General features: G+C 26.6%; 1 protein-coding gene across 1 annotated transcript in view; it reads right to left on the reverse strand.

Annotated features, from left to right (window-relative positions):
• Positions 1-4304, reverse strand: part of LOC100197054 (G protein-coupled receptor kinase 5) — a 39795-nt gene extending 35491 nt beyond the window's left edge. Inside the window, exon 1 of the mRNA XM_065793369.1 lies at positions 4038-4304. Within this exon, the coding sequence (XP_065649441.1) occupies positions 4038-4089 (52 nt within the window). The 5' untranslated portion in view covers positions 4090-4304. The remainder of the gene's footprint in view (positions 1-4037) is intronic.
• Between the last annotated feature and the right edge of the window lie 13123 nt (positions 4305-17427).

Raw genomic sequence — 17427 nt, forward strand, 5'->3', positions numbered from 1 at the left:
TTTTTGTAGCAGAATATTGTGATTTATTCAATGATATTTTTTAAAACATTTTCAGAAAGTTCATTTGTTTATAATTATTTTAAGAGAATTTTACAAAAAATTTTTAAAATTTGATATTTTTGAATGCTAAAATGTTAACAGCAAATTGTTTATTAACTAAAGTCCAACAGTTAAAAAAAAGAAATACCCTGCCATAATATTACATTAATAAAAAAGAAAATTATCACTTTTTAAAATCAATATTTTGATTGATATTTATGAAAATTATCATTTGATATTTACAACAACTTGATTTTAAAATTTTAGCAAGTACTAAAATTTTAAAATCAAGTTGTTGTATTAAATAAGAACTATTAACAGTAACAAAAAAACATCCTATCATTACACTAGTATAGAAGAAATTTATTAACTATTAAATTCATCATTAACATTTTTAACATGAACAAATTATTTACAATTAAACAACCTTGTAAAAGAGATAAAAGATTATCTTTTACATCCAAAAGGTAAAAGAAATCAATCACTGTTTAGTTTTTCATTACAATGGTGCTTAAGCTGATATACTAATTACTATTGGTTTAAAATATAACTTAGTAGGCAGTTTTACAGTAAGAATGGATTTGTGTGATTTTGGAAAAATGTCAAATGATAATTTTCATAAACTAATTTATTTTAAAAAGACTGATTTAAAGAGATTTGATTGTTATAGAGAAGATGTCAGAGAGTGATTAATTTGGAGATCTGAAATAACAGGTGACAAAATTTTAACAATCTACCATCATTATAAAAAGATTTAAAAAGAAGAACAATTTCTGGAACCAGGAGATATCATCAGAATCTATAGATACTTAGCTTTAAACAAACAAGTGAAGATGTTAATATAACAGGCATTTTTTCTTTCTATGGTATTTAAAGTTCTCAAATTAATCAGTATACTCACATCGATACATTAAAATTTGGTGAGTTTATTCTTTGTAAATATGATACATTTGATTGGATTGGTATGATATTGAAATGGTATCATATTGAAATCTCTTCATGATGAATTTTGTTTCTTTTCAAATTTTGTTATCTGTTAAAGATGTTATGACAACATTTATGCACCCACACAGCCCTTTTAACAAACTTTTCTGGCCATCTAGAGCAGATGAGTATTGGGTTTTAATTACCAAAAAATTTGTATCATTGATGTACAAATGTATGTACATTTTGACCGTTGACACATCTAAGCAACACAATTAACACCATCTTGACACTTTATTTTCTTGTATTTTATTTTGTAAATAATCACTTTATTTTCTTGTATTTTATTTTGTAAATAATCACTTTATTTTCTTATATTTTATTTTGTAAAAAATTTTGAAGACAATATATTTAAAGTTATCTTTACTTTGTTAACATCAAAATAAAAAATCTTCTGCAAAAAAGAAATATTCAAAGTAATATCTGCGATATAGGGCAACATTTTAAAAAAAATTTGGGTCATTTGATACGGAATTACCCATAAGCAATTTAAAAAAATATCTTTAAGCACGCCTTTTCATCTTTTGTTATTTACTGAACTAATCTGAAGTTTGGCATCATAAAAACAAATGTTTATTCATATAAAATGGGAGTTGATAAAAGATCTTAAAAATTAAAAAAAAAAGTTTGAGAGTCAATCAAAATTCAATTTAATAAATGTGGACCCAAAAAGGTATAAATCTAGACAACACTCAGTATGTTAAAACACAATTCTAGACGCTATATTTTTTATACTTGAATAATTAAAAAAGAAGTTCCTTTAATGTAAACTTTAAGGAAGTTATTTGTTTGTAGTTAAAGCTGAAGATGTTAGAATCAAAATTCTTTAAATAATAAAAAATAGTACAAAAAGAACTTGTATTTATTGATGTTTATAAATTAAACTAATCCAGCTCTCATACAAGAGATTGTCATTTAAAACAGTTAATATACAAATAAAGGAAAATACATAAATCAAGATTTCAAAAAGGTTGCATTATCTATAGTGATTATGATGAGTATATATGCAAAACATAAAGAGCATTCATTCAACATTTCAATAAATCTATTTAATAACTCTTAGACAAATTCAATAAAAATAAAAAGAATAATAAAGATACAAAATAGCTTGAAAGAAAGTATTATTAACATCCAACCAGGGCTTAATAATGATAAGGGTGGCAGCCAGGGTTTTGACCTAAAGTAGGCTCCCAGTCATATGGTAAGTAGATAGGATTTAAGCAAAAAAATGTCAAAAAATCAAATTTAGCAGCAATTACAGAAGATAACATTAAAATAAAAATATAAATTATTTTAAAGCATTTGACACAATAACTTATTGCAGTTTATTTACGAAATTGCTTATACAAAAATAAAAAAAAATAAAAACTACTATTTGTAATGTTTTCTTCAACAATACATTTGAAAAAAGAAAAGATTCAGTAGGGCCAGTCTTTTCTGATTTTCATTAATGCAGAATTTAATAAACCACATGTATTATAAATCTTAATAAGTTATTTGCAAATAATGCAATTTGCATCATATTCTTTAGATAAATAATACTTTAGTGCATTAAAAAGCAATAAAAAGTAATTATAAAAATAACAGGGTTATGCTAAGGTCAGCAAAAAACACTTTTTTTTTTAATGTATTTATTTATTTTATTTCAAGCTTTATTAACTGTTGTTAAACTGTCAGAACAAATTTTTTAGAACTGTTGCACCTTCAAACAGTTGTAACTTTAATTGGCTGTAATCTAAACAAATACAATTTAAGTGATCAATAGAAAATAATGCAAATGAATCAATAAAATGCAAAACATTTATCCATTCAATATTCAACTTCAAGAAGAGCTATAATTGTTCTGAAAATGCAACAGTTTTCAAAATTTAAACTCAATATTAAACTTATCAAAGTGTCATATCAATAATTTATATCAAAACAGTATAACTGTGTAAACAAAAACAAAAAAATATGATTAAACATAATAGTAATAATAATAACAACAATAATAATAATAATAAATAATAATAAGAATAAGAATAGTAACAACAATAATTATAACAATAATAACAACAATAATAACGATAGGAAAAATAAAAATGATGATGAGACTGTTTGGTGGATTTCATGTATAAATTTTATACAGCAATTATGTTTACAGAATTTACAATGTTACAATAGATAATTCACTACAGTTATAACTTAGAACTAATAAACTTGTTATAATAAACTTAAATAATATGCAATAATACTTATATAATATGCAATAAAATAAAATTAAATGCAATTAAATTAAAATTGGTATGTTTAATAAAAATTATTTTATGAATTAAATTATTCACTTAAAACATACCATTTCAGCTTAACTACCAACTATATCATTGATATGTCAAACAAATAAATAAAAATTTATTTTCTCATTAACAACATAAATGGAAACCTAATGCAATAAAACCTTTACACATAAAAAAACAGAATCTTCAAAAATAGTACAGAGGAAAAATTTATCCTAATTTATACTAGAACATGTTGATATTTTTAACTCCATAATCAAATATATTTACTTCAATGGCATATATGTCATACATTTTAGTATGATAAAATAATATAGTAAGGTAAATATTTTTAATATTTACCTTACCATAATATACAACATATAAACAAAAAGTGATAATATTTATGAAAATAACCAAAATAAAAAAAAATAAAAAAAATACTATAGTATAAAAGTATACTTTAAAATTATTCATATAGTTTTATACTATACTATAAAAGTAAATAATCATTTACAACATCAAAACTATAGTTAAAAAATACAAAATTAAAACCCTACTAAATGTTTACTTCAAATATAGATTATTATTGAGAATATAATTGTTTAAAAAATTATTACGAATACAAATACTGTGTTACAAAAAATTATTTAAATATTTATATCATTAAAATATCACTATCAAATATTTTCATTAAAACAGCAGCTGGAATTTCATTAGTAATATATTAAATGTTTAAGAAAGTCAACATTTACTTACTTTCTCTTGCCTTTAAATAAACAGTATTGGCAACTATATTTTCCAACTCCATCCATTTAGTTACGTTCTACAAGCTTGCACTATTTAATTTTTGCAGTTTAGTTGATGCGCTCCTTCTTGGCTGTCCACAACAGTCACAGCATTATTTGTTATTGCATAAAGTAAACAAACTTTGGAAGATTCACCAAAATCTTCCGTAAATTTAAATTTTTGTTTTATAAGGGAGAATATAAACTTCGTAACATTAAAGTAAACGACATAAACAACAAATAGATTAGTTTAGAAATTATAAACAGTCTAAGTAATCAAAATAATACGATTTAAAGTTACTTTAAAGTTGTTTTAAGGGAGATAAAAACTAATAAAAGTTTTTCAACCTATATTGTAAATAAATAATAAAAATGAAAAGTGAAATCGTAACATATAAAACAGTTTATTATCTTTGGAACATTACCAAGGTGCTCTTGCATAGAGACAATCTTCAATTATAGAACTTTAAAGAATGCAATGCTTTGACGGAAAATAAATTACTTTCCATATACACTGTGCTATAAAAACACAGCTCAAAACGCCCAACGGATTCCACTCTTGAAGACATTTCCAAAATCATGAATAGTCTAAACGGAGGCATCGCAATATGATTTAACAGGGTCGACAAAGTCCAGAGGATCAACGAGTCTTAACAGGATTGAGGGCCAGCGAGTGTCTTATAGGGTTGCTGAAATTGCAGAAAAATCGTTAAAAGGATGAGTACTGGGGCCACCAAGTGTGTCGCGACGCCACTTGATATAAATTATGAGATGATTTTGCGTTAACCTGCACTATTTTCAGTTATAAATGGTATGAGTGTTTTTTGTTGTTGTTGATGTTGTTCTTGTAGTTGTTAAGGTGCTTCCCAGAAATCCTTACAATCTTATCACAGAGTACCTCAGAAATGGTTCAAGAATAAAAAAATTGGAATTTAAGTTTTGTTATCTCAAATAGTGGATTTTTTTAAATACATTATCAGAATATAAAAAATATACTTGGCTGACAAAGATTAGTGATTTTCATAAAAACCACTTAAATTTTATGATTTGATTTTTACTAATATTCTATTTTACATATTTGCTATACGTAAACATATAAAATAAATTATATAAAAATCTAAGTAAAACATCAGTATATTGTATATTACGACTGAACTAGACAATCGCGACAAGCCGAGTTGTAGTATAAAGTTGTCGCTTTTTTGTTGTTGTATTTTTTCAAAGCCTTTAAATTGACATGTTAATATTAAATTTTTTCAATTGTATTTATTTTATGAATATATATACATATATATATATATATATATATATATATATATATATATATATATATATATATATATATATATATATATATATATATATATATATATATATATATATATATATATATTTATATGTTTATTTTCCTTATAAAAATAATTCTGAAATATAAATATATATATATATATATATATTTTAGATGCCCCAAGAAGACCTAACGGTCTTGTCGCAGAGCACCGCGAAAGTGCATTTAACCAGGAAGTTCACGCCTCCTTCCTTACCGTGACGCAAAAATATGTCCAGAGCTCGTTTCAAACCTGAAACCTGAAAACATACCAAATCATGCAAGAAATGAACTTTGCAATGTTTAGATATAATTTTATCTTTTTATTGGTATTGTGGTTTATCCTCCTCTGGTTAATTTCCATATAGAGGCCACAAAACAAGGCCTGCAAAGACTGCTTCGACGGAGTAAGAGTAAGTAAGTTTAAGAAGAACGAAGGATAGTAGAATGGGTCAGAAGAAGTTGAGTTACAAAGATAGCATAGAGAAAGCGGACAGGTGTTGCACTAAATGATAGAATGTGCAACTATACATCAATCGGTTACAATTAACTAATATACTTGATCAAGTTTTTAAAACTACAAAACATGTATTAGTTATAAAGTGTTTTTTTCAATCTTTCTGTTAGTAAGTCGTAGAAACCTCAATACGTGAATTTAATTTTTTATTAGTTATTTTTAAATTCATTTTTTAATCTCGACAATTCAAACCGTGACCATTCAAAAATGCTTTTACATTGGTACTAGAAAGTCGAAAAATCTGAGAGATTAAAATTTTAAAATTAAATATTAGAAAGACAGAAAAAACTACTTGATGTTATATATATGTATATATATATATATATATATATATATATATATATATATATATATATATATATGTATATATATATATATATATATATATATATATATATATATATATATATATATATATATATATATATATATATATATATATATATATATATATATATATATATATATATATATAGCTAGTTTAAATTATTAATGACTTTAAACGTATAGAAACTTTCTGTTTTCTTTTTTACAAACCAAAATCTTGGAAAAAATTTTGGTTTTTGAAATAAGTAAAAAATTTAAAAAAAAAAAAAAAATGCGATTTAAGCGTGCAGCTTACGCGAAAGTTTTAGCGAACACAAAAGGAATTTATTATTCAAAAAGTAACAATGAAAAAGAAACTTTGAAAAGTTTTCAAAATAAAATTTATAAAACTTTTATTTTCTTTCTTATTTTTCCTGAGGGAGGAGGTACAAGAGAGTTTTAAAAAATTAGTTTAAAATTAAAGGAACATATATATCGCTTTTGATTCTAAGCAGAATTGCAGAGTAAATCTTCTCGCATCGGATTTTTTTTCTCGCAGCAATTGGCGACCTTCTCTCAACAATTTTATGGCCTCTAAAAAAATTCCGCTTCCTACATGGTGGCCACCCTTGACTTTTTTAAGGTAGAATGTTATAGAGGCCGTCGCCGATTAGAAGTTGATAGCCATTGATGGCATATTTAAAAAAAGATTTAAAAAAGTAATAATAATTTGGCTGCTTCCAGTGACTTTTGCCTGCCGATAGCAGGCGAAGTTTTTGCATTAATTTTATTTTTATATTAAAAATAAAATGTCAAAGGTTGGTAAATCATTTAAATTGTAACTTTGATTTTCAGTAATTACTCATAGTTAACAATTAAATTGCTTGTTGGTTAAAAGGTAAACGTTGAAAATACTTTTATTTCTCTGGGAGGCTAAAATTTTGCCTTAAGTTGGAGGCAAAAGTTACTGGAGGCAGCCTTTAAACAATCTTTGCTCCCTGGAGGCATTATCAATTCTAATTCTATCTATTAAGCAGCGTGACGCAATGGTTAGAGCGCTTGTTTCAGAATCAAGAAATCCGAAGTCTGCTTTGACCATGCCATGCTTTGATTCATGACCATGAATCCATAAGAAAAACGGTGTGAACTTCCGAGTTAAAAGCTTTTTTCGCCATTCTCTGTGACAAACCGTTAGCGATTCTTAAAACAAAAGCGCTCCCAAAATACGATAAATTATTCATTGGTTAAACAAATAGTTATTTAAAATAATGAAACTTTTGATTTTTTCCCCCGGATATCTAGAGTATCTAGAATAGTAACTAATTTGAACCTGAAATCTTCACAATCAGCTAATGCTAATATTGTTGATTTTGAAAATGCCAGTGTTCTGCGTTTATGATAAAAACATGCGTTGACTCATGTTAGCTGACAAGTTTCACTTTGACAAAAAAAACTTTGAGAAGATATAAAATCTTTTTATTTTTGCTTGAAAGCATTATTTAGCAAGACAATGTCTAAATAATTTACTCGTAAAATTTATTTAAAAGTTTTTTTTTGTTGTTTGTTCCAAAAAACGGCGGTACGTTATTAGGCACAATTAAAAACAATCAAACTATACGATTCAACCGCATGTTAATGACGGAGAATATGATTTGACCTATAATTGTAAAAAGTTAAAGCAATTTCACAAAATGGCTTTAACTTTTTACAATTAAAATTCAAAAAAATAAATTTGTAAATAAATATTGTCGGAATCCCATTGTGGAAAACTCCAATCAGGTTTGGACAATTTTGGTTCAGTGTGGGGTCTTTAATCCTAAAGTTGTTGGGTTTTGACGGTAGCAAAAGTCTAATGTTAAAATATTTTAGTTTAATTTCAGAAACGGGTTAATAAACAAGTAAACAAACCGGTTCAAACAAGTGTTAACCACTATTAAATATCAACATTTTGTTTAACATGTGATGCGCTTGCTAGATCGATGTTAAAAAATATCGCACAGCACACAGGGTAATTTTCATATGAAAGGTTACAAGCAAAGTTAGAAAAAAAATTGTGTTTAAAAACTAAGAAGACAATGACCATTAATAACTGTATTAAAATTTAAAAAAAAAATGATAATAAATTAGCCATTCCTTAGAAAACGCTGCTCTTGACACCTACCTTGTTTATCTATATCTACGGTTATAGGCGATCAAAGTTTTTACAATTATTTACTCATTTTTATATTTACAATCATTTACTCAGTTATTTGATAAGCAATAGTAGCACATAAATAAAGTGAAAAATTTAATTCAATTTTTTGTTGAAAATATTTTAAATAAGAAACATCTTGTTGCTGAATAATATTCTTGAAATATTAATTAGCAACAAGATGTTTCAAGGTTGAAATCTCAGTAAGGTTTTGTCACGCTAATGACACAAATGCCAAGTCTGATCAACCTTTAAAATCTCTAGGCTTCAGTTTTTGCTTAATGTATTTTTATGTTAGGGTTATCCGATGTGAGCAAAGTTGATTTCTTTAAGAAATATTAAACCATTTATTCCAAACAGTTGCGAAATCAAAAACATACGCTAAGGTTCATATTCTTAAATGCTGCTAGGAGTCAATTAAAACGTCTCTGTTTAAATTACATTTATAAAATATTAAGAAAACAACGTGTGAGAAATGTAATATATAATTGATCACTTATAAAATAAAAAATATAATATTAAGATTTGATTTATTGTCAGAAAAGATTTGCAAATACTTTGGTTATAGAAAACATGCTGCAATTAATTAATATAATATGATTGTTATTGGTTTTATGTTTTAAAAAAAGAAGAATTGTATTATATGTATTCTATTATATTATATTGTATATGTCTCAACTAAACATAATTCGATATCTTTATTTTTTAAGTAATAAAATCGTTAAAGCTTTATATTAAATCATTGTAATAATTTCATAAAGAAAAATTCATTGACTCCATTCCTAAGAAATAAAAAATTCCTTCTGTATATTTGTAAACTTTTTCCTCCTAAAGCGCTTTTAATTTTGAATAAAAAGATTAATAAATGTTTGATGGGTATATCCATCAAACATTTATAACCTTTTTTTTAGCCATGAAAACTGATTTTCAAAAGTTATTATCGATAATAACTTTTGAAAATGAGTTTTCATGGCCAAAGACCATAAAAACTTTTTTTCAAAGTTAAAAATTAGATTTGCGCTCGTAGACTTTTTCATAAACATTCTGCGTACTCGCTTGTGTTAGTAGTTTTACTTGATATAGTTTTTAGCAGGTCTACTTTTTTTTTTATTTGCCTAACTAACTTTTATATTCAACATCTTTTTTATAACTTCTTTTATTAGATAGGTTGTTTACCTCTATATTCAAAGTTTAGCTTAGTCGATAAAATAAAATTGCGGTCTCCTACAATTGTATTATTGCGTCATACTGTCAATGGCCGGCATGACGCAATAAAACTTTTAATTTTAATTTTAGTTATCAGATTTTTAGAAAATCATAACAGAAGTGTTTCGTGCGTGTTTTGACACAGCTTTTAAACAATCGGCGAAAAAATTTCGGCGTGGTGGGTGTGTTTAAAAAGCCTTTTTTTTAATATTTGCTCACGTATTTGTACTAAATTATTGTTATATTAGTGTAATTAAAATAAGTTTTTTTTTTTTTGCGTTACTTCTCGGTTAACTTTGTTTTAGGGTATCACTTTCTTCAAATTCTTTTTGACAATTTAGTTCAGAGAATTTCCTGTGTGTTTTTTGGAAAGGATATTATTAGAATAGCATTATAATATTTTTATTTTGAAAAATTATTACCTGTTGCCATGGTTATTAATTCAAAATGGCGGCAATCAAATTACTACAAACTTGGAAAGTTAATTTTAGATGTTAATTTTAGATGTTGCGCCATGCAGTGGTTAGAGCGCTTGCTTTAGAACCAGGAGATCCTGGTTCAAAACGAACTCTGGACAATTTTTCGCGCCACGGTAAGGAAGGAGGCGTGAACTTTCTGGTTAAAAGCACTTCCGCGGTGCTCTGGGACAAGAACGTTAGGTCTTCTTAGGGCACCTAAATAACAAAATAAAAGAAATTTAAAAAAAAAATGTTATTTCAAATAACTCTTCGATTCTAAGCATAAATAGCCGTGTCGCTATAGCTGATTTTAATTTAATTGGTGACTATTTTATTATAATTTATTTTACCTGTAATTTATTGCCGGGTGATAAAGAGAAAATATAATATAATATAGTAATAACTAGGGATAACAAAAATCCTGGAAGTTTTCATATCCTGGGATTGAATAGAAAAAAACGCAATTGTAGAAAGAGAAGCATAAGAAGAACTAAAGTTTTAAGTACTTATCAAATACTTAAAAGTAATTAATTTAATTATGATATAAATAAAGTTCATTAATGAACCTAAATAACTTAAATTATAAAGCGATACTTTAAAATGATAACACAGTATAAATAAAAATAATACGAACATGCATAAATATACAAGAGTTGTATTTGTTTTTGAAAGTACTACCCTAAAAAATCAAAGTGTCAATCATTTCATCACTTAATCATATTTGATTTTTTGAACATAAAAACTGAGAATGCTTTTTCGGAATTCATACTTGTTGGCCGTATAGATAATATATAATCATAATTTTTTTAAGGTGATCTAATCATAAATTACTACTTTCAAATAACAGTATTTCTTTTTGAATTTTATAAGTTATTTTTTACCTTTATATTTTGTGTTCGTATTGCTGCCAATCATTTTTCCATCACTTCATTTAATTTGTTCATTTTAAATGTTTTGACATTATTCTACTTAAGTCTGCTGCTGTTATTATATTTGCCGAGTATATACACTTTATCAGGTTTATCATAATTTTTTATTTTTGGTACTTGTATTTGTATCAGAAATCATTCTACATTCTTTCTCATTCATCTTAATTGAATCATCGATGTTGGAATCCAATTCTAAATCTAGAAGTGCCTTTTTAGCACAATAATTTTTTCAATTTTAAGTTCTCATTTAAGCTGCTACATCGGATTTTGCAATCCATGATTAAATGAATGATCTTTCTAAACTCAATTTTTACGTGCTTTTGTAAATAACTTTAATTTCTGTTTGGGAACCTTTTACACATTTTTACAATTTTTCTGACGTTTTTGTTATAACCAATAATTTGGTGCCTAATTTTAACTTCATATGTTTCATTAATTAACAATGAATCATTTGAATCTCGAATATAATCTTTCTTTTCAAAAACAATTTCTACTTAAAATAACGATAACTAAAGTTTATTTAATAAACTTTATATACTTGGATAACTTCATCAGTTGAACGGACGTTAAGTAAACTTTTGTAGTTTAATAAACCTTCTATATTTTGATAACTTCATTAATTAAACTTTTGTAAATCACGCACATATTTGTAATTAAATTGAGTGGACATAACAATGAAATTTAAATCACGCAAACATTGAAATTAGAATGAATTAGAAAATTCAAAATAAAAAGGTATTTCTTTTATTAAAAATGTTTAATCTTCCAATCAGCAAGTTCTAAAATTTTATTTATTTTTAATAATATATTAGTTTTGATATCATATTATATATACATTATTTATATGTTTAATCGTACAAAATATGTACGATTAAACATATGAAAAGTGTATATATAGTATAATATTGCAAATAAGCAATAATGTTTTTAGTTAGCATTTTCGATAAAATACAGAGAGAGAGAGAACAAAAAGAAAACATTGCAAAGCAGATAAACAGCTACAAAACCAAGCAGCTACAATTCCAAATTTACATTTTATGTCTAAATTTCTTAATTACAAATTAAGCTGAAACTTTTTGTACTTTTACTTTTTTAAGACAATGCCGAAATCCCAGGAAATTTTGGAGACTAATCCCGGGATTTCGGACGAACAATTTGTACGGAATCCCGGGATTGCCATCCCTAGTAATAACAAAATCAATTTAAAAGTTACTTTGATGATTAAAAATAATGAAACACTTACATTATCTATAAATTATATAAGTAAAAAGTTACATACTGTAATAAAAAAAATCATATTCTTCAAAAAAACTTTGTTTAACAAAAAGAAAGATTATCCCAAATAATTAAATATCATAAAAACAGCTATAAGTTATAACAGTTTTAATTAACCTTAAAATAGTCTTAAGTTTTTTCTTCATTTTTCTCATCTTTTCTTTTTTTTTTTGTCTATTAAATTTACAAGACCAAAAAGCATTATTTACTGTAATTGAATGTCAAATTGGCCTTTGTGGCATATTTGTAACTTGTTTACTTTACGTAATTAACTTGGATAATTTTTGGTTGTGTTATTAAGTCAAACACCAACACTCAAATCTTACTTTTTAAAAATGGGGATATTGTTTGTAATGTGGCTCCAATTACTTTTTTTATACAACTGTATGATAGTTAAGATAGGAAACAATTGTTTCTTTAATGTAAAAAGAGTTAACAAAGTTTTTGAAAGTTTTTTTTTTAGTTTTTATTGTTTTAAATGTATAAAATACTTTGTCTACGTTGTATGTAGATAATACGCTACAATAGGTTATTATGCATTATTAATGCATTTAGTTATTTTTGACATATAATTGTTTTTAGATGTATAAAACAAAAAATTATAGCATAGAAGATGTTCTCAATGGGAATTTAAATGATTTTTTGATGATTCTAAATGATTTCTAAATGATTTGAAGACTTAAATAATTTATTTTTGGATTCAGGTTATGAACCTGAAAATATTAATAAAGCTGTAGATAATGTTAACTTTTGTGATGCAGGACTTGTCCAGCAACAGAACGGTAAAAGAGAATATCACTTATGGTAATAATGATAGTAGTGATGATGATAATGATGATGATGATGATGATGATGATGATGATGATGATGATGATGATGATGATGATGATGATGATGATGATGATGATGATGATGATGATGATGATGATGATGATGATGATGATGATGATGATGATGATGAAATCTTAAAATAGATCGTTTATCAGAGAGTTTTTACTATTGAGAGGCTACCAAAACGAGATCAAATTTCATATAATATAAAATTTTATAAATCATATAAAACTCATATAATATTGTGATAAAACTTATATAATATTTTTTTAAATTTTGATATTCCTTTCATTTTTTTCATAAAAACTAAATATACTTTAATCTTTCAAAAAAAAATTAAAGCAAAAATATAATTTAATTTTATAAAATAAAGCATGCTGACACGAAACAGAACAATATTCTGCTTTGAATCCAGTTCAAAAACAGATTATAGTTAAGCAACCTTTTATCAAAGTAAAATTAAAAAACGGAAAAAAAAAATGGTTAGAAAATAACTAAAACAAAAAAAGATGGCAAAATCTTCGACAAATTTGGATCAGTAAGCGATGAGACGATGACTGAGCATGCGATGAAAAGATTAATACTTCAGCCGAAAACACCTATTATAAATACAATATAATACACATATCACTTTGTAGTATAGGTAATAAAGTTTAATATTCCCATAATATAAATACTAATGTCAAATTTTGATAATATGAAAGAGTAAAAGATTTTTCAGCTTAATTTAGAAAAGATGCAAAGAAGTAGGTAAAACATTTTTATTCCAAAAATGGGGTGAACGATAATTAATCCAAAATTAGTTAATATTTGTTATCCAAAAGGGCTCATATAGAAGTTTGTTATTTCAGAGAGTATTGACTGGTAGGTCTCAAGGTGTATATATATATATATATATATATATATATATATATATATATATATATATATATATATATATATATATATATATATATATATATATATATATATATATATATATATATATATATATATATGTATGCGCTCTTTCACTTTTTTGGGTAATCTTATGTGAGAAATCTCGTATCTTCTTACCTTATGTGAGAAATTTCCTCTCGTCGGAATGTATTACAAGTAAAGATTTTTTTTTTTTTTTGTTATCTATACTTTTGTTATGTATACTATTTTTTATGTTATCTATTTTAAAAATGGAGGCTTTGAACGTAAGCGGTGAAGTAAAATGCTGAAAAACGTAAAATGCTGTAATCCGGAAAAGAGTTAATTCATTTATGTTATTAATTAAAACATTAATTAATTCAAACAGTTATTAATTCTTAAATCTTACAATTTTTTATTAATTCAGGAAGCACATGTAAATAATGAAAATTTTAGATTGTTAAAAAAATGAGTGGAAAGGAGGTTGTTTTTTTTCATCTGGCACTTCTGAAACGTGTAGAAAAACAATGTAAAAAAAACGCCCCAAAATTATAATTTTTCCGATGATGACGTAAAAGGAAACTATAATTGGATTGTCTTAAAAACAAATAATATAAATTATTTTTTACCGTTTACGTTATACTCCTTAAGGCGCGTAATCATTAATGTTTATGCGTCTTCTGGAGCCAATAATAGTATTTACAAATTAATGTTAAGTTTTATTTTATTACCATAAATTGAGCTAAGTTACTTTATAAAACTTTAACTTTATGTAACATTTATAAAGCAACTAGGTCAATCCAAGTTTCTAAAATGTTCAAACAGCTTTATTGCATTTTTGCGTCCTAGTTTTTTTTCTTCTTCTCCTTTAAGCGCTATAAGAAGACTTAGTGGTCTTATCACAGAGCACCGTGCAGGAGCATTTAACTAGGAAGTTGATGTCTCTTTCCTTACCATTGTCGTTTATTGAGATAGAGCCCGCTTTGATCAAGAACCTCTTGGTTCAGCGAGAACTCTAACCACCGCGCCAAAGTTGAAATTAAAATAATGCAAGCGCCGTATAATTTTCTTTAAATGTTAAATCCTATAATGGCATATTTATGCTAACTGTTGGCACTTTTTCAATTAACTTAAGGGGTATACTCCCCCATAAATTAAAAAAATCAAAAAAAAAACTGATTTGGATAATTAAATATATGGGGGTTTCAGAATTCATAATGGTTTTACCTAAAAATATCTATAAATACCAAAACTTTTTGTTTTTGAGAGTTAGGTACAAAAAAGAGAAAATTTGGTACCCTAAAAAAATCACTTGTAAACCAAAACAACGTATTGATTTCACAAGTTAAAAGCATTTTTGACTTCTTGTTAGATTTGTTAACAATTTATTTTTGGTATATCAAGACTAAGTTCGTTTTTGTTGATTAGTAGCTCGTTTTTTGTCGCATTTTCTTGCCAGAAATTGTATACTTTTTAGTTTTCAAACATGGTTAAAGCTGATCGAATTAAAGTAAACTAAAGAGAATTAAAGTAAGAACTAAGCGAGCAGGCAAAAGAAAGAAGATTTTTAATAGAAAAGTTTTACGTAGCAGTGTGAGTGTAAATAATGTAAATTTTCCATCTTTAAGTGTAAATATCGAGTTACCTGTAAATAATCAAACTGACATCTTCGATACGCCAAGTTCTTCTCTTCGCAAAGTTGAGGCAGTCATTAGCTCAACATTAAAAAAATATACCAATACTAAAAACAAAGTTCTGACAGAATATAGAAATATTGATTGTTCGATTTTGTCTGATGTTATTAGCGTTTTGAGCTGTCCAACTTGTTTCCAAACGACTTTAGCAATCATTGAAAACAAAAGCAAAAAGCAAGGACTTGCATGTGAACTTTCTATTATTTGTTTAAAGTGTAAATATCAAAATGATTTTTACACTTCTAAGTTAATTAATAAAAAAGGAAACTTTGATATAAACAATCGAACAGTATATACAATGTGGACTCTTGGAAAAGGACATTCCGGAATTGAACGGTTTACAACCCTCATGAACATGCCAAAACCAATGACGCCAAAAAACTATGGCAAACTTGTTTTAAAAATTGCTAATATTACTGAGAAAGTTGCACAGGAAACAATGACTGATGCTGTATCTGATATAAGACTACAGTGAGACAATGAGATTCTTGAGACAATGAGATACTTGATGACAATGACAAAGACAATGAGATTCTTGATGTTGGTGTATCATGTGATGGCACATGGCAGCGTAGGGGATTTTCATCATTGAATGGTGTATTTGCAGCACTTTCCATAGACAGTGGAAAAGTTTTAGATGTTGAGGTGATGAGTCGAATATGCAGAGGGTGCTCCTTAAATCAAAAACTTTCTAAAAAAGATCCTACTGCTTATGCTGAGTGGAGAAATTCCCACATTTGTAAAATGAATTTTGTTGGTTCTGCAGGTGGAATGGAGTGTGAAGGCGATCCAGCGATCAATTAAAAAACATAAGTTGCAGTACATTAATTTTTTAGGTGATGGAGATAGCAAAAGTTACAATAGTGTCAAGGATGTTTATCCTAATATTAAAGTAAACAAATTAAAATGTGTTGGACACTATCAGAAGCGTGTTGGAACCAGACTCCAGAAATTGAAAAAAAAACTTAGGGGACTGGGCAGTCGTGGTAGATTGACAGATGCAACAATTGATCGACTGCAAAACTTCTTTGGTGTGGCAATTAGACAGAATACTGGGAATTTAGATGCCATGAAATTAGCAGCGCTTGCTACCCTTTTTCACGTTGCATCATCAAAAGAAAATAATTGGCACTATCCACATTGTCCAACAGGTGTAAGTAGCTGGTGTAAATTTAACAGAGACAAAGCAAATAGCACTAACACCTACAAGCCAGGACCTGGTCTACCTTTAGAGGTTGTGTACAAGATCAGACCTGTGTTTGAAGAGCTCACAAAAGAAGAAGAGCTTAAAAAATGTCTGCATGGTAAAACGCAAAATGCAAATGAGTCTTTCCATGGGAAAGTTTGGGATCGCATACCAAAAACAAAATATGTCTCGTTGACTTTGCTGAAGTTTGGTGTTTATGATGCTGTTGCCAATTTTAACATTGGGATGAAGTCTTCAATCCTAATATATGAAAAACTGAACATGGTTCCAGGTTTTTATACACTAAACGGTTCTAACGACATAAATAAAACACGCATTAAATGGTCGATCTATAAACTAAAACCCGATAACAAGTTGCATCGTCAAAAGTTAAGGGCTAAACAACTTAAGAAAAGTGACAAAACCTCTGAAAAAGAAAGTAAAACATATGAAGCACGAGGTTTTTAATATTAAATATAGTCCAATATATAATGTTACGTATATTTGTAGATCTTTATTCTTTTATTTTCAGCTTTTATGCGTT

This window comes from Hydra vulgaris, chromosome 03 (genome assembly GCF_038396675.1).
Source record: "Hydra vulgaris chromosome 03, alternate assembly HydraT2T_AEP".
NCBI classification, from domain to species: Eukaryota; Metazoa; Cnidaria; class Hydrozoa; order Anthoathecata; family Hydridae; genus Hydra; species Hydra vulgaris.